At 35.6% G+C, this 27,888-nt stretch overlaps 1 protein-coding gene across 3 annotated transcripts in view; it reads left to right on the top strand.

Moving 5' to 3' along the window:
• The window catches only part of SSBP2 (single stranded DNA binding protein 2), a 297,333-nt gene that overhangs the window by 77,663 nt on the left and 191,782 nt on the right, over positions 1-27,888 (top strand). For all 3 annotated transcript variants that reach the window (XM_058524470.1, XM_058524560.1, XM_058524385.1), the window contains exons 2-4: positions 4,271-4,343; positions 15,438-15,499; positions 27,145-27,229. In XM_058524470.1, coding sequence (XP_058380453.1) covers positions 4,271-4,343; positions 15,438-15,499; positions 27,145-27,229 — 220 coding nt within the window. The remainder of the gene's footprint in view (positions 1-4,270; positions 4,344-15,437; positions 15,500-27,144; positions 27,230-27,888) is intronic.

Genomic DNA, 27,888 nt, shown 5'->3' with positions numbered 1-27,888 from the left:
AAAATTAAGATCTTCATATTCTGGCAGGTTATTTTATATAAGCTCTTTATATATTAAGCCTATAGGCCTTTTGTCATCCTATTGATTGCATATCCTATTTTCTTAGTCCACTATTGCTTTTTAATTTTATTTGATTTTTGGAGGGGGCAGTGAGAGGTTTATTTTTTGTTGTTTTTGTTTTCATCTTTATATATCTTTAATTCTCCTCTAGTTATATATTTTTTAAATAACAAAAATCCATTTTTCTTAGAATCATGTGCAAAATAAAGTGTGGGTGGGATTTCCCTCTACTCTGCTTTTAAAAAATAGGTTAAAAGGTTAAATAGTAGACCTGTCCACACCCAAATTGTTAGAGATTTTGAATTCATGAAGCCTGGTTGAAAGAGATTTGAGTCTCACAATTGGAGAGTGATAGAATTTGAACTGTGGAGTTTTACCAGTGTTGGTTGATTTTTCCATCCTGCTCATGTGGCATCTGTGAGCCTGTGTGTAACTGAGGACAGCGAGGTTGGTGTGCATCACAGGTGTAGGTGACGTGTAATTACTGATTGAGGGCGGCGCCCCGTGGGCTCAGGCTGTGGCTCTTCTCTGTCCTTCCCATTTTAGCCTCTACCTTTGCTCTTGCTTTTGAAGGTGAAGAGCCCACAGTGACCAGGGGGTAAAGAAGGTATTGAGCTGTTTCAGATATATTTTGCATTCTGGCTTTGGCTCCCTCCCTAGAATTGTTGGTCATGATTTTGTTAACTCAGTCATTAATATCTGGTTGAAAATTAGAATGAAATGAAAATAATTTAAAGATATACGATCCGCAGGTCAATGATGTGCTTTTTCACTAATCAATGTGAAAAAAAAAAAAAAAGTGGGCGTACCTTCTGCAACCCAACTCTTACTGCATCATTGTTCATTTTTTTCTGTGTATTTAGATAACATTATAAGTTACTAGGTTAAATAGCCACTCTGTACTTTATCAAAAGTAGTTAAATTTCTTAAAGGACCCCAAAAAGGAAAAAGAAAATGTTAATTCAAGAGTATACACAGTTTAAATATTTGTATATTCAATTTTTATCTTTAAATTTTCACTGTTCAGTAGAAACTGAATCCAAATAAAGTATTGTTTCTTATAAAGTTTGGTGATCTCATGTCACTGGGTAAGGGACCATACTATGATTTATTTTCCTGCATAAATGGACAAGTGTCACTCCCCACTCCTGGAATCATTTGTGTTCAAACAGGTATCTTTTATTGTGGGGCTTTTCCCCCAGAACCTTCTGGAAATTCTTATTTCTGGTGGCCCTAATGCCTCTATTGTGGGGGAGCTAATGGGAAATGCACGGCATCTGTATCTGAAGCTAGAGCAAGTACTCCTGGCTATGCTGTGGCTCCTCGTGGTTCCTCAGGAGCAGGAAGGGGGATAGAAAGGAATAGCAGATGTGGGAGAGATTGTGGCATTAGAATCCAGTACATGACTTGGTAATATGTTTCTGGATGTAAGAGAATTAGCTGAAATTATAACAATCATTGTTACTATTTATTGTGCTCTGTAATACTTTCAACAATACTACAAAGAAAGTATTATTCTTCCCATTTTACAAATGAGGAAACAGACTCAGAAATCATGTTTCATTCAAGGTGAGCACAGGTACTATAAACAGATGGAGAAGGTGAATTTAACTTTGGATGTGGTCAAGTTAAGAGAGAAATGTCTTATTAGAAACTTAAAAGAGTAATTTGGAGAAGCAGGTGTGGAGCTTGGTAGAGAGGATAGGGCTAAGGACACAGGTTTGGAGACTTATGCACAGGGGTGATGGTTAAAATATTGGAGATTTGCTCGTGATGTATTATGGAGTCATCATGGCAATAGAGTTAGTGAATTGTTCACCCAGGCAGTGCTCCCTGCCACTCTTTCTGGAGCATGGGTCCTGACTGTCTGGGAAGCATTAATTTTGTTCAAAGGAGGTTGCAGAACATGGGTATATGAGGTGGCGTTATGAATAGATTTTCCCAGCCCTGTCCCGCTTCATGACCCTGTTGGTAGCAGTGTGCTGCTGCAGGACAGATCCTAAGGCTGGGAGAGCAGGTGCAGCCTTTGGAAGATGCTTTAGAATCTCTGGTTGTGTAGTTTGAGGCCCTTCCTCCCAATGATTCTGTGCCTCTTCCAATACATTTTCTAGAATCACTGCCCTAGACCCATAGAGAGAGAGTGGGGATTGTTGCTTTTAATTCTATTTATAAAGGGATATCCTTTTTGTTACCTAATTAATTGTTGAAAACATAGAAGTAGCATATTAGCCCATTTAATATTACAAGGAAGAGATTACAAGGAAGTGACTTGCTTGACTCTAAGGGATGATGTTATTGCAAGGACACAGCAACAGTTGTGCTCTGGCCTTGGCTGTTTTGGGGTCTGTTCTCTTACCCTGCAGGCCCACCAGGGTGCCTCTGCTTCACTCTCGGACCCGCACTTCCAGCTTCCCCAAGCTTGATGGAACACGCTGATTGTTCAGCCTTTGCGTTAGGCCTGGAGTTCTTGTCTGGCCTGCACTACTGGTTTGACTCTATGCCCAAGGTTTTATAAGCCACGAGGAATTACCTGCGGCTATGTTTCTTCTCGGGCAGCAGGGTGACACTGCCACTGGCAGGCAATTTTGAGGCTTCACACTCTCTCCAGGAAAACATCACAAATATTCTGCTTTGTCAAGATGAAATTTGCCATCATGGTCAGTGAATCGTGATAGGATTGGGAGTGGTTAGTGGAGCCATAGGGTGTGTGGGGTATGTGTGTTTGAAGAATGTGTGATAAGAATCGCCAGTAGGGTTTGTTTGTTTGTTTGAAACTACAGGAATATTCCAATTCCCTGTATTCCGTATAATGTACTTTGGGGATGAGCCACACTTCCATAGGTAGATACTGCTACCAAAAGGAGCATGTCATATCCCTCACGTGTGGGAGGGTAAGAAAAGAGTTGAGAAGCACAGATCTAGGAAGTGTCGTTCAACTTGAGGTTAGGAGATATTTCTAAGTTACATACATACACTCACTGTCAGTAACATGCTTTTCATCTATGAGTAACTTCAACAGATGTCTGCTCTCTTATGGTGCTTAATAACTACAGAATAATTCTCATTTTAAGTGGTTGGCAATTTTGGAATTGGGAAAGAATTAAATGGACAGAGCAAATAGAATTGTACAGGCTTTCTTTTCATGACAAATGCATGAAAATGAAGAAAATATTCATTTTTGCAAATACCATCAATCTTTAATAATCAAAAATTCACTTGGCAAGAGAAGTAGTGTAGCTATACAGAATTGTGGTTATTGTTACATTGTTTTGTTTACTGTAAACCTGGCTCAATATTGGTAAATATAGTGTAGCAGAAACTGAACTGTTGTGAGCTATCTGGGCATTGGTCCAAGATATCATTAAAAATACTGCCTCAGACTAATTTGGGTTTATGAATAATATTTTGTTAACAGCTCAGCTGAAATTGAGCCACATGGTGTAGCTTAAAAATGTTGAATCCACGAGATAATGAGAGTAGTATAAGTGTACACTACATGCTTAATACATTTGAGTAATAAATTTACATGTAATTTTGGGATACAGGAATTGGAATTTATATGCTTTAAACTGTAAACACCCAAATGCTTAGTGTGATCAGATATCGTTACTTAATGCTGTGATTTGCTGTTAATTTGAATGCTTTATAAGGTAAAATATTATTGGTTTAACAATCAAATCTAAATAATAAGGAGAAGTTGCTGAGCAAATATTAAAATCGACATTCAACACCTGTTGTGAAATGTGGATGTGTAAACAGCTAGAGTTTATGTTAACATTCACCAAATAGATTGAAGGACATAAAGTTGTTGGAAAGGTCCAATAACTTCATTTATTTTACTAATGAAGGATAGTAATTATACCTTAAAATAGGTTATGGGGATTATTAATGTTTGTTTATAAATTATTAATTACATTAGGTATAACATGAGGGATGAGATTATGATAAGTGAGATGATCCAAGACAAAATCTATATTTTAGACGTTTCTTGCCAAGAAAAGATATATTTGTCTTTTTCTTTGTGTGCTGTTTTAATTAAAGTTCTTTCAGAACATACATATATAAACTCCCACTGAAAGGTTTTGAGAAGAGTTGATTTTCTCTCACTGTTAGTCTGTAAAATATTTTTGTAATGAAAAGGTGTGTGCATTACTGAAAGAATGAATTTTAAATTTTCCTCTTCTCAATAAATATTTTCTTCATTTTCCAGGTTAGCACTCTACGTATATGAATATCTGCTCCATGTAGGAGCTCAGAAATCGGCCCAAACATTTTTGTCAGAGGTATGTTTTACATATATTCTGCGTTGTATTTTGATACGTTATATAAGCAAATGAAAATGTAACAATTATTTGGAAAAGTTCATCATTATATAGTGAATGCTCAGTTATCTATATGCATAATATAGTCTTTGTAGATTATTTGTAAGCATTTTTAGTATCCCAAAATGCCATTTCTGTGCCAGTAAGCTCCTATTCAACTTTCTAGCCATTTTCCCCCCTTAGAAATGGAAACTAATATTAGCCTTGGCAACAATAATCAAGAAAGCAAATTTTTTTTAAAAAACAAAAGACAGGGGCTGGCCCAGTGGCAGAGCGGTTAGGTGAGCGTGCTCCGCTGCGGTGGCTTGGGGTTCGCAGGTTCGGATCCCGGCCACCCACCGATGCACTGCTTGTCAAGCCATGCTGTGGCGGCATCCCATATAAAGTGGAGGAAGACGGGTACAGATGTTAGCCCAGGCCAATCTTCCTCAGCAAAAAGGAGGAGGATTAGCATTGGATGTTAGCTCAGGGCTGATCTTCCTCACACACACACACAAAAAAAGACACACTGCCATATCTCTAGTTTTAGCAATGTCTTATTTTGGCATTATTCACAATTTTGGAAAATATGTTTTTTGTTTGTTTTTATTTTGTATGGATAATTGTGGGTTGATGACTAAATTTCAGTTAGAAAACATTTTGATAATCTTATTTCAACTTCTTGTTTCTCTTTCTATTTTTCTCCTTCACATATTTTTAAACTTTGAATTTGAGCTTCTTTACAATAGTAGTTTTTCTTCTTCAATTTATATAATGATGAGGATGAAGAGGATTTTATTGAGTTCTGTTATATGCCAGGCACATAATGTGCCAAAGTGCTTTACATATATCATCTCTAATTCTTATAAGAAATTTGTAAGGTAGATGGTATTATTCCTGTTTTACTGATGAGAGCAACAGGGCTCAGAGAGTTTGTTTAACTCTCATTGTCACACAGCTTGGTAAGTTATGGAACTAGAATCCAAACCTAGGTCTATGTTAATTTCAAAGCCCCTGGTTTTCCCTGTATATCTCTGCTGTCCAGTATGGGAACCACTAGCCGTATATGGCTTTTTGAGCACTTGAAATATGACTAATCCAATTGAGAAGTACCATAAGTGTGAAGTAAACACTGGATTTTGAAGATTTAGTGTGAACAAAAGAATATAAAATATCAATAATTTAAAATTTTTGACCACATATTAAAATGGTAATATGTTGGATATATTGGGTAAAATAAATGTATTACTAAAATTAATTTTACCCTTTTTTTTAACGTGATTAAAATTTTAAAACTACATACGCAGCTCTCATTTGTGGCCCACGTTTATATTTCTATGGACAGTGATGCTCAAAATCATGTTGTCTCTAGTGATCTCACTAGTCTGGCCCCCACCAGATCAGGACGTGACAGGCAGCCCCTTGACCAAAATGCCCTGTCTGAAGTACAGCCTTGTTGAGATTCACTTACTCCCCAAACAAACTGACAGTAAACACACATAGCCGCCCCCCCCCCCCCGATCTTTTATCTAGTTAATTAGTGCAGTCAGCCTACCCTACCTGCGAATTGCCACATCTGCGGGTTCCACATCCAAGTATCAAAAGGCCTATGGTGGTTGCATCTGTACTAAACATCTACAGACCTTTTTTTCTTGTGGCTATTGCCTGAACAATACAGTATAACAATTATTTACATTGCATTTCCATTGTATTAGGTATTATAAGTAATCTAGAGATATTTAAAGTTTACAGGAGGATGTGTGTAGGTTATACGCCATTTTATATAAGGAACTTGAGCATCCGAGGATTTTGGTATCCACGGGGGTCCAGGAACCAATTCCTGGCAAGTAGATACCAAGGGACGACTGTATATGTGAACTATTAGGGCCTATTTGCAGTTAAAGAATTTGAAAGGTTTGCTCACAACACGTAAGAAGTCGATTGTCTTACCATAGAAGGAATATATTCAATGTAATAAAAATTTGATTTCAAAGTTAATTCAAATCAAAACAGAAGTTGAGTGTATCTTGTTAAGTGGTTAAGTAGAAGACTTTGGTCTATGACCTAAGTCACATTCACTGTTCGATACTACAGAAGTAATTCAAATTGCAAAAAGGATGCTCTTAATATTTGTTTTGTAATCACTGCCCACTTATAGTATATTTAAAAGAAACAAGCTGGCTATGGAGATTTTAAAATTTTATTTTAATGCAGTTGAAAACAATGAAACAATGAAAGGATTTACTTAACTCTTTCCATAGATCAGGGACCATTTTGAATTGGCTCAACTTGCTTAATCATCAGGGGTTCCCAAGACTATATCTGCTTACCAACATTATATCAGATACAGTGATTATTAAACTTCATCAAAAAAGAAAAATGTTGGTAACTTATTTAAGGAAGTTCAGATATTTGGACTCAAATGGGTTATGTGGATTTAGCAGATAACCAGATACTGTACCAGTATGCCCTGAGCTCAATGGAAAATGGATATGCAAAATTTCTAGGGCTATTTGGTAGAAATGAAATTGATTTCAGAAGAGAGTCACACATTTTTGACAAGTATTTACCATGATTTTATTTTCTCCGTCTGCATTTGGAGTACAAAACTGAGGATTTCTCTGAATTATTAGTCTGGTTTAATTTCACAAGAGGAATCAGAATCAGTTAAGCTAAAAACCAACTATTGTCACCAGTATTTCTGGACTTTGGAGATGAGTGTATATTATTCCCAGAACTATTCTTCACTTCCCAACTTGCAAAACTCTGAGTGACACTGTGAAAAAACATTCTCAATACCTAAATAACCAATATGGGGTTGGCTAAATATAGAGAATGGCTAAAGTAACCGAAGTGAAAGCTTACCATAATGTAAAAGAATAAATTAGAGCTATTTGAATAAACTTCCAAAACATTTTCTAGTGAAAGAAGCAAGCTGAAGTATGCCGTTTATGTGGAAACCCTTGAACATGAAACAATACTGTATATTTTTGTGGGTACATGTTTATAAATATAAAGTATAGTAAAAGGTCTGAAAGAATATACATCCCAGACTTAATTGTTTCTAGGAGTGGGGCTGTGAAAGAATCAAAGGGAATTTTATTGTTACTTGTAGGATTTTTTTAAACAAGAAATATGTATATGTACAGTTACTTAATAGAAGAGAAAATACAAAATTATCTCAATTTTAAAATGGAAGTGTAGAGGTGGATTCATAGTAGACCATTGCTGAGTACACCGTAGAGTTCTAGATAATTTCAGTTGGTTAAATGTTAATAGCTTACTGTTTCCTCCCTCACACTTTATGTTTCCGCAATACCCAGCTGCTTGTGTTTGCCTAGACATAGGTTTTACTCAGTGGTATTCACTCTGCCTAAAATCTCCTCCCCTTCTCTACCAGACTAGCTTGGACGTAGCTTTTTGTAGCAAGGCTTTCTCGGGGCTCCACCTCTGTTCCGATAGTGCATTCTTACGTGAAGACCTTTGCAAACTACACTAGGAAGCTTGGACTTTATCTTCGTGGCAAAAGGAAGCTTTTGATGATTTTTAAGTAAAAGAATAACATTATTAGGTTTGTACTGTGGTGTCTATGTGAATGGCACCCCTCCTCCCTAGCTACGGACAGCAAAGAAAGGAGAATGCAATCTTTTAGAGCTTTGTACCCTATTTAGCATTGCTTTCTCTCTTACTTTCACTTGGATCATCTGGAAGATTTAAGGCTGCTTGTTGTAGAATGACTTCTTAAGTAGTTTGAGTGGTAAAGGACCGTGTTATCTACATTCTTTTTATTCTATCCCCAGATTTTTACCTAATTCAGAATTTTTACACAAGGAACTTAAAAAAATAGGGAGACCTATTTATTTGGGCTGGATATTGTGATAAAAAGGAAATGGTTGAAGTGGCACCAATTACTCAGATATTCAATGTTCTCACCCTGGTTCAAGGCGAAGTAGACTACTTCTTCCAATTTTGGCATTTACCCTCAGGATGAATGAGGATATGGATGACTACGATGCTAATGAGCCCTTTGGAACCAGGATTTACTGTGCTGGGCCACCTCTTTCATTTGTATGGGTTTGTTCTTATGGGCGAAGTTGTGAGAAGGTCAAATTGGCACTCAGGCACTATCTGAACAAGTAAGATGTGTATCTCAGCAGCCCAGCCTCTCCTTTGAGCTTAGCCTTTCTAATAGTCCCCCTGGCCTGGGCCATTGGAAATTGGACTGCTCTTGATAGCTCTGGTTATCAGTCAGAAGACTGGGGCACTATTAGTGCGGCTATTGTACTAACAGTAGAAATCAAAACATTTCTCTAGCCAGGTTGTGATAACTAGATTATTGTGATCTCTGTTTCATGGTAGATTCTAAACTACTATCTGAATCCTAAATATAGTTTGTATGACTTTTCATTTTTTTACCCCCAAGGGGACAAAATTGAATATTCTTTAGAAATATTCTCAATAGAGAGCCCTTCCTCTGCTTTATCTTTTGTTATCGTTCAATATTCAATAATTACAAATAGAATGCTAAGAAATCTTCTTTATAATTCTATATCAATTTTTGTTACTTTGGATTCATGAGAAGCTATCCTTTTCCTGGTTGTGTTGTTTCATTATGCAAAGATAATTCCTGCTCATTCCAGAAATTTTGGATAGTATTCATGCCTCAGAGTGAGGCTTGGTGTCCTTAACAAATAAAATTAAGCATTAGAGTGTTGCAGATATCTAGATTTTTTTTTTTTTTTGCTTCTTAAAAATTTTACATTGTTTATACTATATTACTAGCCCTTATTTGCCATAAATTAACCAATAACTTAGCCAGAAATAGAAGCTTAAAAACATCCAACAGATTGCTTTTTCACATTTTATTAGGAATACAAATTCTTGAACACCATAGCCTCCAAAATTCTGTTTTATCTGTTTATCTTTCACCTATATGAAGAGAGAAAATAATAATAATAATAATTTCCTAACCCATTTCTAGGTTAGGAACTTTAATTTGGAGGCAATGTAGTGTAGTAGGTAAAGAGCATATGCTTTGGAGCCAGACTGCTGGGTTTGAATTATGTTCTATGTATTTACTTACTCAGTTTTCTTAATTATGAAAAAAAGATAATGGTAATAATACTTTGAAGTTGTGCTGAGGTTTAAATGAGATAGTACTGGGGCTGGCCCCATGGCTTAGTGGTTATGTGCTCATGCTCCGCTGCTGGCGGCCCGGGTTTGGTTCCCGGGCGTGCACCGACGTACTGCTTCTCCGGCCATGCTGAGGCCGCGTCCCACATACAGCAACTAGAAGGCTGTGCAACTATGACATACAACTATCTACTGGGGCTTTGGGGGAAAAAAAAAAATAAATAAAAATTTAAATGAGATAGTACATATAAAGTGCTTAGAAGGGCCTGGCATGTAGTAAGTATTCAAAAGTGTTATTTTTAAAATTCTTGACCAATTCTTTTCTATCTTGTGTAGTTTCTTTCCTTACAGTACAGGTGTAAATATATATCCTATGTGCATGTGTGCTCCGAGTGTCTGTCACTTGGCTGACCCACACTCCACCTGCCTCCTGGGGTTACCTTTTCTCTCAGAATGGCTCCAGCTCTAATCCCTCATGTCGTGGGTAGTCTCGAGTCCTCACTGAGGGCTCTGGGCCTCACTGCGGGGAAGGGTGCCTAGGGCTTTCCTGCTCTAAGTTCTTGCTCCTGTGAAGTGTTATAGCCCCACTGCCTCTCCTTCTTAGGGCTGATACTTTTTCTTTGCCTGAAGTTTCCTATTTTCCTCTTAGCCTCAAAGCTCCACTAACTCATTCTCTTGTATATAAAAGATTCTTACTGAAGGTTGGGCGAAAACTAGAGGATATTAAGCATTGTACAGTGCAGGTAACAGTATTAACCCGAAGATTAAACACAACTCTCCTTAAGTTCTTTGGTCTCCTTGCCACAGGGAATTTCTCTCTAGCTGTTTGCCTGAGGGCTCTGTTTGCCTTTCATCTTGTTGACTCCTCACAACCTCTCCTGTTTTCTCCTCTTCTGAATCCTCCCAGAACCCCCCTTAACTCACACACACACACACACACACACACACACACACACACACACACACACACACGCACACACACACACACACACACACACACAAACTTCTTCCCAAGAGACTATCAGCAGCCTCCTAAGTTCTTGTTATTTTATTACATAGAATATTAAGTATTTGTTCTCTACTTTCAAATCATTCCTAGGGGGCCTCTGCCTTTCTGGGCCAAAAAATAAAAACAAAAATAGAAACGATTCATTGAGGAGTTTTCCTAATAAAAGGTATTCCTCTTTAAGAGGACTTCCACCTTCCTTCTAAAACGGGCAGCACTATTCAATAAAACTTTCTATGGTTATGGAAATGGTCTCTAATCTGTGCTGTCTAGTAAGTTCTTCACTAGTCACATGTGACTATTGCACACTTAAAAAGTGGCTAGTGCAATTGAAGAACATTCACTTAATTTTAAATTTGAAGAGCCACATGTGGCTAGTGGGTACCATGTTGAACAACACTGTTTTAGATTATCTGCTTCAAAGTGCAGTCAGATATTTCCTCTTGTTATACATCTATGTGCTTTAATTATTTGAATTAAAATGTAACAGTGTTTATGTTTTTTACATTTAGTTTAGTGTATAGATGCACCCATACTTCTATAATTGGAAGATTTTAGAAAATTAATGGGAGCAATAAGTTATATCTAAATTAGAAGTCTTAGGAATTTTGCCTAGGAATAAACATATATATATATAGGTATACATGTTCTTAACACAAGAACTAACTTTATCCTTTTATGGTATTAAAATTTTTTTTTGAATGTTGGTTCTCAAGAAGTATGAGAGGATTTAGGAATACTCTGAAAAGTTTGGAGCCCATCAGCTTCCAACCTGCTGCTGTGCTGTTGGAGATGCTGTCGAAGTGGGTCTGGAACATCCAAAGAGGTCCTATGTTGACAAGGCTGGAACCTCTAGAAAGGTGCTGCTGGCATCCAGAATTGTCCCACCTCTGCTGTTGTTGCTGCTGCTGCTGCAACCAGCAACTACTTCACTTTTGGAGCCAGGGGCAGGAAGCTTCTCTTCTTCCTCCCGCCTTTTGATCTCCTGCTAGTGTCTCCTGACGGCAGAACTTAACAGGAAACCAGCTGGCAAGGAGCCTAGGAAATGTAATTTTCAGAATCCCAGCACCAAGTGTGGAATGGAGTACAGAAGGGTGGGTGTGGGGCTGAGAGATAATAGTAAATGACCAGTATACCTTGCCAGAAACAAATGATGATGAAAAGTTAAGCAAATGTATGTGTGTATACCTGTATATGTCCCTGGTGTGTGTGTATGTGTATCATTTTTTCTTTGTTTACATAAATGTTAGTTTATTATACATACTGTTCTGTGCTTTGATTTGTTTCACTTGTTTGATTTCATTTTATATTGGTTCACGAAACTTCATAATTCTCTTTTTATGGTTATGGGGTATACCATTCTATGAAATCTGTCATGATATATTTCACCAGCCCCCAACTGATGGACAGATGGACATTTAGGTTATTTCTAGTCTTTTGTAATTACAAACAATGCTTCAATGGAAATTTTTATATATATATATATATATATATGTATGTAATTTTGCACACGTGACCATATTTATGGGATAAATTCCTAGAAGAAGAATTGCTATATCTGATAGTATGTGCATTTGTAATTTATAATTATCATTTATAAGCATATGGCGTGTCTTACCCCTGCCAATATGCCTTTTGTTCATGGTTCAGTGTTTGGTTCTACATTTAAATAGAAAGGCTGATAATGCTAGATCATATGATATAGACACAGCATAATCACAGATAAGGTCCTCAAATGCAGAACATGGCCGTGGGAATGGGCCTCGAGATTTACATGAAAGTTATGGGAGAATACAGCTTTTAACTGGGCAAGTGGTAGAAGGAAGGGACGTGGATGATTAAGCAGCAAAAAGCTGTAGGACCAGGAAATACACATTGGGGCTGGGATAGTGAAAGAAGGAAAAGTAGAATAAAGAGAGAGAGAGAGATTGTTTGCATACTTGTCACTCAAACACCCAAAGAAGCCTGAAGTCCATGAGACTCAGTACAACAGAAAATGCCTCTTCATAAATAGCGGAATTGTTTCTAAAATGATTGTTGACCTTTAGAGATATTTTCTGGCTATTCTTCAACCCCATGTTAATACATCATTAATGTATGTTAAAAAAAGTAAACTACATAGATGAATATGATTTTAAAATGAAAGTCCTCCTTTACCCTTTTCCAGAGATGATAGTTGTAAATTTGGTGTGATTTCTTTAATATGCATGCACCCAAATGCACACATACGTGTGCACACATTTTTTTTAAACAGAAAAGATTTTATACTATACATATTGTTCTCCAACCTTCCAAATCTCCAATTTGAAAAACTAATATAGCATGGCCTTTTTCCGTGTAGATATATCTTATTCTTTTTAGTGATTGCACACTGTTCTGTAATATGTATCAAAATTCATTTCACATTCACTACTGGTGAATGTTTTTCAGGATGTTTCTAATTTTCATTGTTTCTAACAATGCTCAATGAGTGTGCCTTAGTTTTCTATATGTCAGGGTTCTGTTTTCCTGAGTATCTTCTCATACTTTCTATAAACAAGTAACATATAGGGTAGTCATTAGTTTGGTGGCAAAAAATACCATTCACTGTAGAAACATATTCCTGTGTAGAACCATCTCTTCTTTGGATATACCAAACATTAATTGTTGTTCATTCAGTAAGTATAAAAGGATGGCTTTTGCGTTAACTTCAATATGATGGTCCAAAGTTTTAGCTGTTTCTGCCACAGATTTGCTGTTTAAAGTGAGGAAGATGAACTTTACTGGCTATATAGTAAAAAATATTATGAGGATGAAAAAGATGACGTGTGTGAAGCATTTTGAGTTTCTCTGAGGAATAATAAGATGTAATACTGTTTAGAATACAAATGCATTACCTTTAGACCTTCTCTCAAAGAAGACCATATCAAATATAAACCATTTATTATTTTCCCAGAGTACTTTTCTCCTCAGATGGCTGATGATTGATTGTGGAGGTTGTGGACGAGCAGGAGAGAGACTGCTTGCTAACTGATGGGGTCTAGGGGACTCCTGTGGGACTCCTGTTAGACTGTGAGTCTGATCCTATCTCCAGCACAGTCTGGTGTGGAGACCACTCGTGCCACTTTAACTCTTCCGTAGTCATCTCACATTCTCCTTTTAATTGAGGAGAGTGCTGTCTGCCTTATTTCACAGTCATATATGTAAAGTCAGGAAGAACTGAGATGAAATGTAAGGATGCTAGTTGGAAAAACTTGCTGTTCATATGATTAGGATGATTCCAGTGATTAGGAATATTAGTGTGTGTGGGGCACATCTGTGAGGTCCATTATTGTGCTCTTTCAAGAAGACATCAACTAGTGAAAAAAGGGTAAAAGATTGAGAGAAAGATGAGATACAAGTTTTTGACTAAATTATAACTTCAGCAAGACATTAGAGTTTTATTTATCATAAGACTCAAGTACTATTCCTTATTTTTTATAAACCAAGAAGGTATAATATTGATCAACTGAAATTATCAGATAAAACAAAGAATGGATAAAAAAATTACATGTGGTACTATTTAGGAGGATGCAAGTTAGGATCTGGCTTACATTTATATAATATATTCTGGTTCATTGTTCATATTTAGTCTTTATAAATTCAAGTTCATTAATTCCTAGAATTTCTTCTTTTAGCTCTTTTTAAAAATGGCTGTCACATATAATTTTCTAATCTTTAGAAAATTTCTTTTTGTTTTTGGAGAGAAAAGTACTTTTCTACTTCAAGGTTTCCATTGGTTTACATTTTGTGTGCTTAAGAACTCTAAACAAATGCAGTCAATTTCAGTGATTTTAATTGCACTTAAGTTTTTTCTTCTCTTTCTTACAGATTTTTTTTTCCATTTAGGGCCACTTTCTGAGTTCCAATTTTTAAAACTTTTTTTTTTTTAATGCTTTTGGGATAAGAATTCCTAACTTCTTCCATAATAGATAATAGAAAGGATTCCTTGAATTATTTTGAAATCAGTAGTTATATTTGTTTACTTCCTAGTCGTGTTAAGGGCCTATGGGTGTATTTTGTTGATTGGGTATTCTTAAATAATTTTTAATTATTTAAGCTAAGAAACTAAGGCATGTACTTATACATGAAGATTGTTTGTTTTGTTTAACTAAGGCTGGATCACCTTAGTTAAAATTATAACTCACTTCTTGCTACTTCTAATATAAATACAGTTTTGTTTTTTTTTTTTTGGTTTGTTTATGATCTGTCTTCCCTACCAAAGTGTAATCTCCCTGAATGCAAAGATTTTTCTCTTTTGTGTTTACTGCACTTTATAAAGGCACTGTACAAATACCGATGCTGCTTTCCAATTTCTAAATTTAATTTGTAAAGAGTATTTAGTCAGAACTTTTCATTTTTGAGAGATATTGACCTTGTCATAAATTTTTATTATAGTGAACTCCAACTCAACTGAAATATAAACAATTGGAAAATTAATATCGCCATCTTTTTTTAAGCTGTTATTTTATGGAAGACATATGCCTTTTTACTTCCACCTCCTCAAATCAGGAACTTATTAAAAAATTACTTAAGGTGTAATTTAGTGTCTGTGCATATTAAACCCAATCTCTTGCAAATTTTTGGGGTAGTGATGATAACCAATTTTCATATTCATGTTAATAAAGATGGTTTTGATGTGCTGTAGGATCCTGAAATACCTTAAGATCCTGAACTCCTCTGAAATTCTGGCACAGTGGGAAGCAAATTCAGGAGAATAATGGTGGCATCTTCTCTCATAGACTATCCAGTCAACTATGTAAAATGAGTACTTGTAAAACTTGAGTAAAGGATAATATGAAAATGATTAAAATCTTGTATACTACCTTAATATTTTAAGTGGGAAAATATTGATTTGTAACATGTGTGGGAAAACATATTATTAGGAAAGTATTTAATATCTCTTTTATTCATTTTAGATAAGATGGGAAAAAAACATCACATTGGGGGAACCACCAGGATTCTTACATTCTTGGTGGTGGTAAGTATCTTTTATTCCATTTTTACTAGATGGATGATGCATTTCAGTAGGCCTGCACTATACCTGTCTATGATTTCTTGCTTCTCTTTTATTCTTTCTCATTTTCTACCATTATTTGCTGAAAGATAGCCCTTACAAAAAAAAACCAACCTTAAAACCAGCATTAGTGTTATTTAACTTAAAGTTACTACTATTGAATCAAGCTAGAATTGGGAACAGTATGTGGAATCTCCAACTGTAAGTATGATTCTGTATCAGTCAGCTTGAGCTGCCAGGATATAATACCATAGACTGGATGCTTAAGCAACAGAAATTTATTTTCTCACAGTTCTGGAGGCTAGGAGTCCAAGATTAAGCTGCCAGCATGGTCTGATTCTGGTGAGAACTCTGTTCCTGGCTTGTAAATGGCTGCCTTCTTACTATGTCCTCACATGGCAGAGAGAGAGAGAGAGAGAGCACATGAGCAAGCTGTCGAGCTCTCTGGTGTCTTTTTTTTATAAGGGCACTAACTTCATCATGAGGGCCCCACCCTGATGACCTCATCTAAACCTGAGGTTACTGAAGGTGGTGGTGGTGGTAAATATTTAGGAGAGTGAAGAATAGTCCAAAAGAAGTTTGAAATAATTCTGTATAGACTCAGAGATAAAACTGACTAGGAACACACAAAAAGATTGTCAGGCAGTATTGACGGCCCAGCTGATACGAGAACTTATAAGCCTTTCTGCAGCAGCAGTTGATTGTCCAGGTATTTGCATGGACAAGCTGGGCCCCCTTTTTTTTTTTTTTTTTTTTTGGTATTTCTTCAATTAGAAGCATTTCTTGTTCAGTGCTTTGTACACTCCTCTCTCAGCTTCTTTTTTAAAAGAAAAAAGAGAAGCTCTCTTCTAGTGCCATGCACGTGCTTTCCTTGGTACGTTATTTAATGCCATCATCTTTTTAATCTCTCTCCTGGAAACATGCCTTCCTGGAAGATCCGTGGTGACTGGAACTGCACTTGGTCAGTTGTGGTTGTGGGTTTCCCTTGTTTGTCTCGCATATGTGTGGCGGGAACAGGTGTGGCCCTTTGGTTCAGAGCTGTTCCTGTATTTGGAACAACGGCTCGTTGCAGTTAAGCACTATCGTTGTGCTGTTTTCCTGGGGTTTAATACTGATCTCTTGTAATGTATAATATTATAAGAGTCAATTTTTCATTTTACGTAGTATGTATTTATGATATCTAGATCTAAACTGCAAATACTTAACTGTTTGCTGAATGTAATTGAGTCTCCTTACCTGTTGACACCATTATATTTTGTATGTTTCCAATTATGTCTACAAAGTGGCATAAGAAAGCATTTTAGAAGTCTGTCCCTATTGCATTAGTGGGCTGACAAAGTGAGGCTTTTAAGAGTTTTTCAATAGAATTAATTCTATTTCTTGTACTTATTTCCCATTTTTACTCCCTTCCTCATGAATTTAACCTGTTCTCCTGTGGAGATGGTTGATAATAACTCACTGAATGCTTTGGCTTTTTGCTTCTATGGAACTTTAGCTTTTTGGTCTTAGCTGTCAGAGGGTACAGCTCTTAAATCTGCCGATGCTCTTCCTTTTCTATGGCCCTGAGATTCAGGGGAGCTCTTCCTCTGTGGTTTTGGTATTTTAAGTAATTTAATATGTACTTAGTTGGAGATAGCAAAGAAATTATGGATAATGGGCACACAAATATTTTTAGACTATATTTATTCAACTTAAATCTAGCACATGCAAAAGCTACAGTATTTTTAATTTTCTTCCCTAAAACTACCAAGATAACCTTTAAGGTGCCTACTTCATCTATATAAATCAGTGATTCTTAATGATTTTGAGGTCATGGGGTCCTGTGAGAACTGATGAAAAGCTGTGGATCCCTTTTTCCAGAAAACTGCTCAGATCCCCAATCTTCCCTGATCATTGTGTGTAGCTAGCCATTACAGTGGCCTTAAATCCAGCAGAAGCCCAACCTTTTTTAATACCATTTCAGAAGTCCTTTTAAGTCTCTTTGATTTTTTTTTAAAATTAAGACTTTATGTTTTTTAGAGCAGTTTTTAGTAGGTTCACAACAAAATTGAGGTGAAGGTAGAGATTTCCCATATACCTCCTGCCCCCACGTATGCATATCCTCCTCTATTATCAACACCCCCCACCAGAGTGGTACATTTGTTATAATTGATGAACCTACATTGACATATCATAATCATCCAAAGTCCATAATTTACATTACTGCTCACTCTTGGTGTTGCACATTCTATGGGTTTGGACAAATGTATAATGACATGTATCCATCGTTATAGTATTATGCAGTGTATTTTCACTGCCCTAAAAATCTTCTGTGCTTTGCCTCTTCATCTCTTCTCACATAGCCCCCACCCTTGGCAACCACTGATCCTTTTATTGTCTCCATAGTTTTGCCTTTTCCAGAATGTCATTTAGTTGGAATCATACAGTATGTAGCCTTTTCAAGTTGGCTTTTTTTACTTAGTTATATGCATTTAAAGTTCCTCTGTGCCTTTTCATGTCTTGATAGCTCATTTCTTTTAGTACTGAATAATATTCTGTTGTCTGGATGTAACATGATTTATTTATCCATTCACCTGCTGAAGGACATCTTGGTTACCTACAAGTTTTGGCAATTATGAATAAAGCTGTTATAAATATCCAAGTGTAGGTTTTTATGTGGTCAGAAACTTTTAGTTTCTTTGGGTAAATGTCAAGGAGTACAATTGCTGGATCGTATGGTAAGAGTATGTTCAGTATGAGTATGTAAGAAACTGCCAAACTGTATTCCAAAGTGGCTGTACCGTTTTGCATTCCTACTAGCAATGAATGAGAGTTTCTGTTGCTCCACATCCTCACCAGCATTTGATGTTATCAGTGTTCCAGATTTTGGCCATTCTAATAGGTGTGTAGCGGTATCTTGTGTTTTAATTTGCATTTCCCTGGTGTTATATGATTTGGAGCATCTTTTCATATGGTTATTTGTCATATGTATGTCTTTTTTTGGTGAGATTCTGTTATGGTCTTTTGCCCACTTTTTAATTGGGTTGTTCATTTTCTTATTGTTGAGGTCTAAGAGTTCTTTGTATAGTCTGGATAACAGTCCTTTATCAGATGTGTCTTTTGCAAATATTTTCTCCCTGTCTGTGACCTGTCTTCTCATTTTCTTGACATTGTCCTTTGCAGAGCAGAAGTTTTTAATTTTAACAGAGTTTGGCTTGTCAATTGTTTCTTTCATGGATTCTGCCGTTAATGTTGTATCTGGTCATTGCACACCCAAGGTCATCTAGGTTTTCTCCTAAGTTATCTTCTAAGAGTTTTATAGTTTTGTGTTTTACTTTTAGGTCTGTGGTCCATGTTGAGTTAATTTTTGTGAAAGGTGTAAGGTCTGTGTCTAGATTCATTTTTTTTCACGTGGATGTCCAGTTTTCCCAGCGCCATTTGTTGAAAAGACTCTTTGCTCCATTGTGTTGCCTTTGTTCTTTTGTCAGAGATCAGTTGACTGTATTTATATGGGTCTATTTCTAGACTCTCTAGTCTGTTCCATTGATGTATTGTCTGTTCTTTCACCAATACCACACTGTTGTGATTACTGTAGATTTATAAATTGTCTTAAAGTTGGGTGGTATCAGTTCTCCAACTTTGTTCTTCTTTAATATTGTCTTGGCTGTTCTGGGTCTTCTTTCCTCTCCATATAAACTTTAGAATCAATTTGTTGATATCCACAAAATAATTTGCTGGGATTTTGATTGGGATTGCATTGAAGCTATAGATCAAGGTTGGAAGAAGTGACATCTTGATAATACTGAGATGCCTGATCTTTTTATCCATAACTCTTTAGAGCTGGGCTTCATAATCTGTGCACTAGATTAGGGATTCAGAACTGTAATAATGGGTTGCCTTTTTTTTTTTTTTTTTTTTGGACCAGGAAAGCTGTTGCTGCTGTTGAGGTCCACATACTTAGGATTATTACTCTTCTTAACGAGTATTCTTCAAGAACTTACCGCTTGCTCATTTGGTCAAACTAAAGGTCCCTGTTGGATGGACCAGTTGCAATTTTATGACTTCTGTTCACTTCTTTTTTATAGGATATTTTTAAATGGAGTTTTCCTGTCGTTTGACCCTCTTTGCCAAATATTTACAAAGTGCAAAACTGTGCTGCCCTCGAGGAAACAAGTAGTAGGAGAGATAAACAACTAATGGTATTATAACCAAGGTATATACTGGTTATAATGGCAGTACAGAAGGAATATGCATGTCACCTTGGGAGAGTTAGGAAAGGCTGCAGAGAGTAAGTGAATCTGGGCTGAGCTGAAAACTGAGTGAGGGAAGGGTATTGTTGGCGAGAAATAGTTAGTATGAAGTCTTGAAAGGGATGATCATGCATTTAAGGAATGACAGATAGCTTGGACCAGTTGAGTTGTAGATGCAGTACTGTGAAGTGATAGAATATAAGCTAGAGACAAGAGCTGGAGCCAGATTACGAAGTCCTGGAGTACATCAAGGATTTTGGACTAAAGTTCAGAGATTTTAAACAAAGTACATGACATGATTAGATTTGTGCTTTTGGGCACTCACTTGGCGTCAACATAGAGATGGATTGAAGAGGGTTGAGAACAGAGATGAGTCTAATTTATAAGGCGATAGTAAGTGTCCAGTCAAAAGGTGATGAGGCGATGGATCCCAGGTAGTGAACAATGAGTGGAATAGTTTGGACGTGAAAAAGGAGATTCCTAGGTTTTAGATTTGGACAAGGGGATGAACAATGATGCCACTGAGTGAGGGAATATAGAGAGACAACAGGCTGGGGAGAAAAGGCCATAATTTAGTTTGGACAGGTTAAATTTTGAGATGCTTGTGTGACATTCAGACAGAGATGCCCTATCAAGGTCAGAGATCTGGGTCTGTAGCTCTGAGACAGGTCCATAATTGTTTGCGAATTATCAGCATAGACCGTACTGTAGGTGAAGAGTATTCATAGATGCAATTGCCTAGTGTAACAAGTAAGAGCAGGACCTGGGGAAAGTCAGCATTTAAGCAGGGGTAGGTGAAGAGGATCCTCAAAGGAAAATAATTGGAGAGGAAGGAGGGTAATCAGGAAAGAAGAATGTATGGGAACCAGGAAAGGATTCAAAGGAGAGATTAAATTCTGCAGCAAGTGTCAGTAAAAAGACTCACAGATTTTCTTGAATTGGGAAGTAAGGTGAACTCTGGTGGTCTTGGGGAGAAGGGTTTCAGTGGAGTGGCGAAAGTGAAATTTAGAAGGCTACTGTAATTCATTTTTCTAGCTCCGGGTTCCTGAGAATAGTTGAAGTGTGTGGAGGCATGTGTAGTAGTTTCGGGATTAATAACAAAACAGGACCTAACGTTTTTGTTTTTAAAATCGAATAGATTTGAACATGTATATAGATGGAGGTGAAAAGAGTGGGAGAAGTTGAAGATGTATGGAAGAGAAATACACATGCACAAAAATGGACAATAAAGTACAGGAGAGATGAGAGGCAAAGGCCATGGAGAGGAGGAGGGGAGTTGCTGCCTTTAGTGTGGGAGAGAGGAAAGTATGTGATTTTACTTTCTGGAGCTGTTTTTTCTTGTTTCTGATATGATTTCCCTTATCGCTTCTTTTTTTCTTCTCCAGTTTGCACCAGGCCCAGTGCTGTCGTCTTCCCTATGCCTCCCACGTTCATTACCTTTGCCTTGATCCAGTCCCCTTTGAAAACTTATTTCCTGTTTGTATGCTTTAATAAAAGCTCCCAACTCTTCCATGAATTCCAGAAATACAAATGCCAAGAAACTTCTTTCCTCTGAAATTAATGTCCTTTTCAATTTGTGTAATTTAAAAATATGCACTTTTAAAAACTTCCTATTTAAAGTTTTAATGGCAGAAACTGTCATTTTTATTTAATTTTGTAAATAAAACGCCTTTTGAAATAACTTTGAGCCCATATATTTGTATCCTGAAATTATATTTAAATATATATAACATTGCAGAGATAAGAAACTAATGGCTAAGATTATCATGAGAATTCCATTTCTTTCACTTAGCAGTGGGAAGTCAAATCTTGCAGTACTCTAGCACTCTAATGATTTTAGAATCTAATGGATGATGTCAGGTATAGCTAAGAATAACCCAATACCGATGTGAAAACAATGCATGGGAATTAGTCAACTGGCTTACCAGAATGGTATTATATTTATAATTGGCAGACTGGTTCTTATATTGTGTATGTCTTGCCTGTAATAGGCATTGCATAGCTAATTATTTATTTGAATTAACTTAAACTAAACAGCAATATAAGACAATGTAGGCAACCAGTAGGATAGAAGGAAGAGGATAGTCATGGTGAGAAGGGAATAGAGTATTAGCAAGAGAGAAAGCAAAGAACAGAGGTGGTCAGGCTATGGAGAAAAAGCAAAATGTGTCCAGGAGAGCAGGAAAGGGATGTGGGATGCAGAGGAAAGTTTGGTGGGGAGAAGATGTTGTTAAAAACTGATGAAATCTTTCACTAAATGGAAAAGATTAGAAAGAAAATTGAGGCAAATTTTACTCAGTTAATAAAAAAAATTTTTTTCTGGCCATACTGGCTATGTGAGTCTTTTCTAGAATATTTTTTGGTAACTTTATACTTCTTTTAAAAGTACTTTTGCAGATCTCTTGGTATCTGTGCAAAAGCCTGTAAAATACATAATATTTTCTCTCTTTTAATGTAAAGAATCTAAGGAAGAAAACTATTTGCTCGAGGTCAAATTTAGAATTAGAATTGAATTTTCTTGACTTGTCACCAGTGCTCATTTCAGTAACATTATTTTTTAAACACAGAGCAGAATTCAGTGGCCCACTATTAATAAAACATTAATTACAGTTCCCTTTTGAGCAACGTGAGTGGCTAATTCCAGACAGTAGATATAAGTGAGACTCAGAAAAGTTGTCTCGTCTGAGTCCCGTCTATATTGAGGCACCCATGGATCGCTGGCAGCTATGTGTAGGGTGAGGGAAGTGGTTGCCATAGGATACGCAGGAAATGAGTTGAAGTACAGGGTCAAAGATAGGATAACAAAGGGCTTGCTGTCTTATCTAGGACAGGCATCTATCACACTCTTATAATAGCTGATGCTGCTCAGTCTGACAGAGTTTTATAAACCTGCCCATAATCAGCAAAGTCTTGAGTTCTTGTAACTCTTAATATCATACTCACATTAGAGGCAAAATAATGTAAGAATTAAAAAGTTCAAGAGTTCAAGCCCAGCTCTGCCGCTAACTAACTGTGTGACCCTTAGGCAAATTATTTAACCTCTCTAAGCCTCGGTTCCCTCATCTATAAAATGGGAATAATAATAGGAGGATTAAATGCTGAATATATGATACTTAGTATATGATGCTTGAATTTAATGCATACTTATTAAATGTAAGCTGTTTTGATGATACTTTAAAATATGAATTTATTACTAACCTGAGAGTTGTGAGAATTTTATGATAGTGGGACAAAATTTAATGCTCGCATTTTAAAAAGTATTAAGTAATGCTAAGGAATAATATAGGTACATGTATGTGGAAGTTTTAAGGGGGTGAGCAGGTACATGTACATTTCATTTAAAACTCTCCTCAGTCTTACGAATAGAGAGTTTTCTTCAATATGGATTATGAGTAACATTCATTAATAATATATTTTTGGGCCAAAGAAAAATAACTTTCTTAGTTATTAAGAGTTGAACTTATAATAACATGTCTTGTTCCACAAAAACTGTTTTCCCCGGGGTTTTTTTTTTTTCTTCTTCTTCTTCTTCTTTTAATTTTTATTTTCAGAGAGTCCTAGATCTGGCTGGTGGCATAGGGGTTATATAATTATGTTAGCATCCTGTCTTCTGGGACACATCTGGCATGTTCATTCACCTCATAGACTCTCTGACAACCATTTTGCTTTCTATTTTCCCTAGAGATACTGACAATGAGCTAAGTCATTTTAACTCACATCCTCAGGATAGAAGGAAAAACAGTGTTTGGATGAGAATCCTCAACGTAGGAATACTGTGTTCTCCTTTGATTTATGTGGGGAAAATTTTAATAATAATAAATGAGACAAGAACAGTGATTTTAATACTTTGCAAGTTTTGCTTCTCTGTGTTTGGTCTCTATCTTCATTTGTGAAATACAGATTTTTCACTTATTTCTGCTTAGGAATAAAGAGACCATGTAAATCTAAAGCATTATTCATGGCGATGAATCCACCACATTTCAAGGATAATATTTGGTTTCAAGCTTAATAGATGTAGGGATCAGAGGGATTGAAAAAAACCTCCTTAGCAACCAGCATCTCAGTTTGTAGAAAGAGGCAATTTGTGTCTATTGATTACTGTAGCTTTGTAATATAGTTTGAAATCAGGAAATGTGATGCCTCCAGCTTTGTTGTTCTTTCTCAAGATTGCTTTGGCTATTCGGGGTCTTTTGTGATTTCTATACAAGTTTTAGGGTTGTTTTTCCTGTGAAACATGCCATTGGAATTTTGACAGGAATTGCATTGAATCTGTAGATTGCTTTGGGTAGTATGGACATTTTAATGATATTCTTCTAATTCATGGCATGGAAAATCTTTCCATTTGTTTGTGTCGTCTTCATTTTCTTTTATCAATGTCTTATAGTTTTCAGTGTATAGATCTTTCACCTCCATGGTTAAATTTATTCCTAGGTATTTTATTCTTTTTTTGATGCAATTGTAAGTGGGATTGTTTCTTAATTTCTCTGTCTGGTAGTTTGTTGTTAGTGTATAGAAACACAACAGATTTTTGTATATTGATTTTCTATCTTGAAACTTTACTGAATTCGTCTGTTCTAACAGTTTTTTGGTGGATTCTTTAGTAATTTGAGTCTTCTCTCTTTTTTTTCTTAGTCCATCTAGCTAAAAGGCTTGTCAAGTTTGTTGATCTTTTTAAAGAACCAACTTTTGGTTTCATTCATTTTCTCTATTTTTCTATTCTCTGTTTCATTTATCTATGCTCTGAGTTTTATTATTTCCTTCTGCTGCTTTGGGGTTTAATTTGTTCTTCTTTTCTAGTTCCTTACTTTTTAAAGTTAGGTTTTTGATTTAAGATTTTCCTTGTTTTTCAACATTAAGTGTTTATAGCTTTAAATTTCCCCCTAGCACTGCTTTTGCTGCATTCCATAAGTCTGGGCATGTTGTGTTTTTGTTTCATCTCTAAGTATTTTCTAATTTCCCTTATGATTTCTTCTTTGATTCATTGGGAGTGTTTTGTTTAATTTCCACAAATTTGTGAATTTTCATTTTCCTTCTGTTATTGATTTCTAACTTCATCCCATTGTGGTTGGAGAAGATACTTTGTATGATATCCATCTTTTAAAATCTCTTGAGACTTAATTTATGCCCTAACATATAGTCTATCCTGGAAAATATCCCATGTGCATTTGAGAAGAATGTGTATGCTTCTTGTTGGGTAGAGTGTTCTGTATATGTCTGTTAGATCTAGTTGGTTTATTGTGCTGTGTAAGCCCTCTGTTTCCTTGCTTACCTTCTGTCTGGTTGTTCGATCCATTATTGAGACTGGAGTGTTGATGTCTCTATTATTATTGAACTGTGTATTTCTCCCTTGGCTAAATGTCTTTAAGAGGATATATTTCTTTACCTTTATTCAAGGAGATCATGTATAGGTAATGTAGGATTGTTAGAAATACCATATGTAAAGTTATCCTACTTAAGTAACTTGTTTTATTATCCCTAATCTTGATCTTGTAAACTTTTGACCTCCCATTAAATCCATAAAGGGAAACTTAGAAGTAAAACAATCGTACTATTCTGAGATAAATATTTAATTTAATTATATATGTGTAAATAATCATTTACAATATTTATTTAATAACTTTTAGGGCATACTCCAATAATAAATTATTATTTTTCTCCCAGTCCATTTTGTAAGACAGTCTTTTAAAAGTAACATTGGAATAATTTTCAACAGAGATCTTATGGTATTTGTTAGAAATCAGGGAAAAGGAAGAGATATTAAGTTATTTGTCATAATATTGCATATAATATTCCATGATTAAACTAAATAAGTTTAAAGACTACCATTATAAAATTTTAGTTTTAAGAGCTTTGAAGTTCCTTAAGAACATGAAAATAAGAATGATTGCAATATACTGTAATTCATAATACACCTGATCAGGGTAGAAAACTTTTAGCTGGATCCTTGAATGTCTATAATTCTTATACTTTTTATCCCAAAAGGGACATAGGGAGGCCAAGTGCAACTTTTAACTGTTTTCACTCTCCTAAAAGAATTGAAACTTCTTAAATTATTTTTGTCTTTACTGTTTTCTTTGTATTTCTTGCTTATTGTAGAAATTTAAAAGGAAATAAATGCCAAGACTCTATCTTTCATATTTTTCACCTTTGAAGGTAATCTTATTTTACTGAATTAATTGTGTTATAAGGCCTGTAGAATGTTTTCTCCTAGCCAAAGAGAGAGAAGGATCCACACTAAATGAGACTTCAAGGGTCAAAACAAAGAGACCACGTTCAATTTACTGAGTTTTATTTACCGTTATAAACTGTGCCCTCAGCACAATGACTTGCCTTAACAATATGTGTGCATTTTAAGCTTTTACGAAACCTAATTATAGTGTTGATGGTATTATTAATAATATACTTACTGTATGTCAAACACTGTGCTTATATAATTTAATTTTTTCAGCAACTCCATTTTATAGGGAGGAAATTGTGTTTCCGATCTGTTTAAGCAACTTGAGCTAGTAATTAACAGGGCTGGCTTCTGTCTCGGATATGTCGTGTTCTGAAACCTGTGCTCTTAACCACTTAGCTTAGTCTACTGTCCACTTCTGTAGAGTGAGAAATGTGTAATAAAAAAATATTTCTGTTGATCAGCATAATTGCCTTTGTTTATCACCAATACTTTATACATTTGCTTTCCTGATTTTTGAGCTCATGCTGATTGTTAATTTTATAGATGGAAGGGTGAGCAGAGCCATATGTTTTGGAAGCAGTATAATTATTTTTTCCCAACTAGTTCCTTCTCGCTTTTTCCCATTGTTCTTGAGTAGGAGGAAAAAATAGAGAGCATGGATTTTTTAATTTTGAAAATTACTAACCTATTTTGGTAATTGCAAGGGAAATTGCAACAGGATACTTTAAGAAAATGTATTTGTTTGACCAGTGTGATTTAATGGTCAGGGTGTTGGCCTGGCAATTGGACAGCAAAATTATCTTAAAAAAATTAATGAACTCCACTTTATTCTTTAATGATTAAATTAGGATTTCTTTTCTTTACTGTTTTTATTTTTCATATGAAAGTTATGAAACTATAATTATTTCAATCATGTGTTTAAGTCATGTAAACAGACAATTAAGAATGACACTTTTAAATTTTTAAAAGAATTATTTTATCCTTAGAAAAGAGTCTTATTAGCATTTATGAACGATGGCTAGGTTATTTATACCTTATTGTATGAAGAGCCTTTCCTAAATTTAAATCTTTCAAAAAATGTTTTTCCTGAAGAAGAAAACACATTTTGTATAAAGAATAATGTGTGTCCTCTATTTTTGGAATTATGACCTCTCATTTGGCATTATATGATTTTCTTAATGTTACCATAATTACTTTTTTAGTGTATTTTGGGATCTCTACTGTGCAGCTCCAGAAAGACGGGAAACATGTGAACATTCAAGTGAAGCAAAAGCCTTCCATGATTATGTAAGTTAACATGTAATTTTACTAAGATGTATTGTCAGTTTTCTTGTTAACCCTTGCTCTTGAAAAATGCATTGGACCATCTATTCTTTTCCTTTGGTACTTAAGAAATTGTTCTTTTTTTCTTGAAAAATAGGCTCATAACTTTAAAAGTGAAATACAAATGGGTGTTTGAGTCTGTTGAAGAAGCTTAAGATAAGAGAGTAGTCCTAACTCCAAGCTATTAAAGGTATTTCGTATCTTTAAGCATGCCTGATTTGTGAAATTTCAGATTTATAAAAACTAAGTAGTAATTATTTATTTCACAAAAAGAGTCATTATAAGAATTCTGTAAATGATAAGCATGTAAGATTTTAAAAATGTATCGAAACATTATATTCTTCTCTTTTTGCAACTTTTACTTATGTATCATAAGGCTAAATATCCCCTTCACTGAATTCAGTTCCACAAGTAGAATTTATTGTGAATTAAGGGAAATGCAAGATAAGAGAGCAAAAGATGCTGTGCAAAAATGAAAATGTGAATTTTAAAAAAAATTCTTAAGAGCAGTGAACTGTCTTGCCTAGGTGGTGTATATTGAGTATTTTATTTTTAGAACTGCAAATGTGCTTTTAGAGAGTTGATGGTATCAGGAAATAGAACTGTAAAAAAAAAAAAAGAAA

Source organism: Diceros bicornis, chromosome 1 (genome assembly GCF_020826845.1).
Source record: "Diceros bicornis minor isolate mBicDic1 chromosome 1, mDicBic1.mat.cur, whole genome shotgun sequence".
Taxonomy (NCBI): domain Eukaryota; kingdom Metazoa; phylum Chordata; class Mammalia; order Perissodactyla; family Rhinocerotidae; genus Diceros; species Diceros bicornis.
The sequence above is the reverse complement of the archived record's forward strand: the minus strand, read 5'-3'. Positions and strand labels throughout refer to the sequence as shown.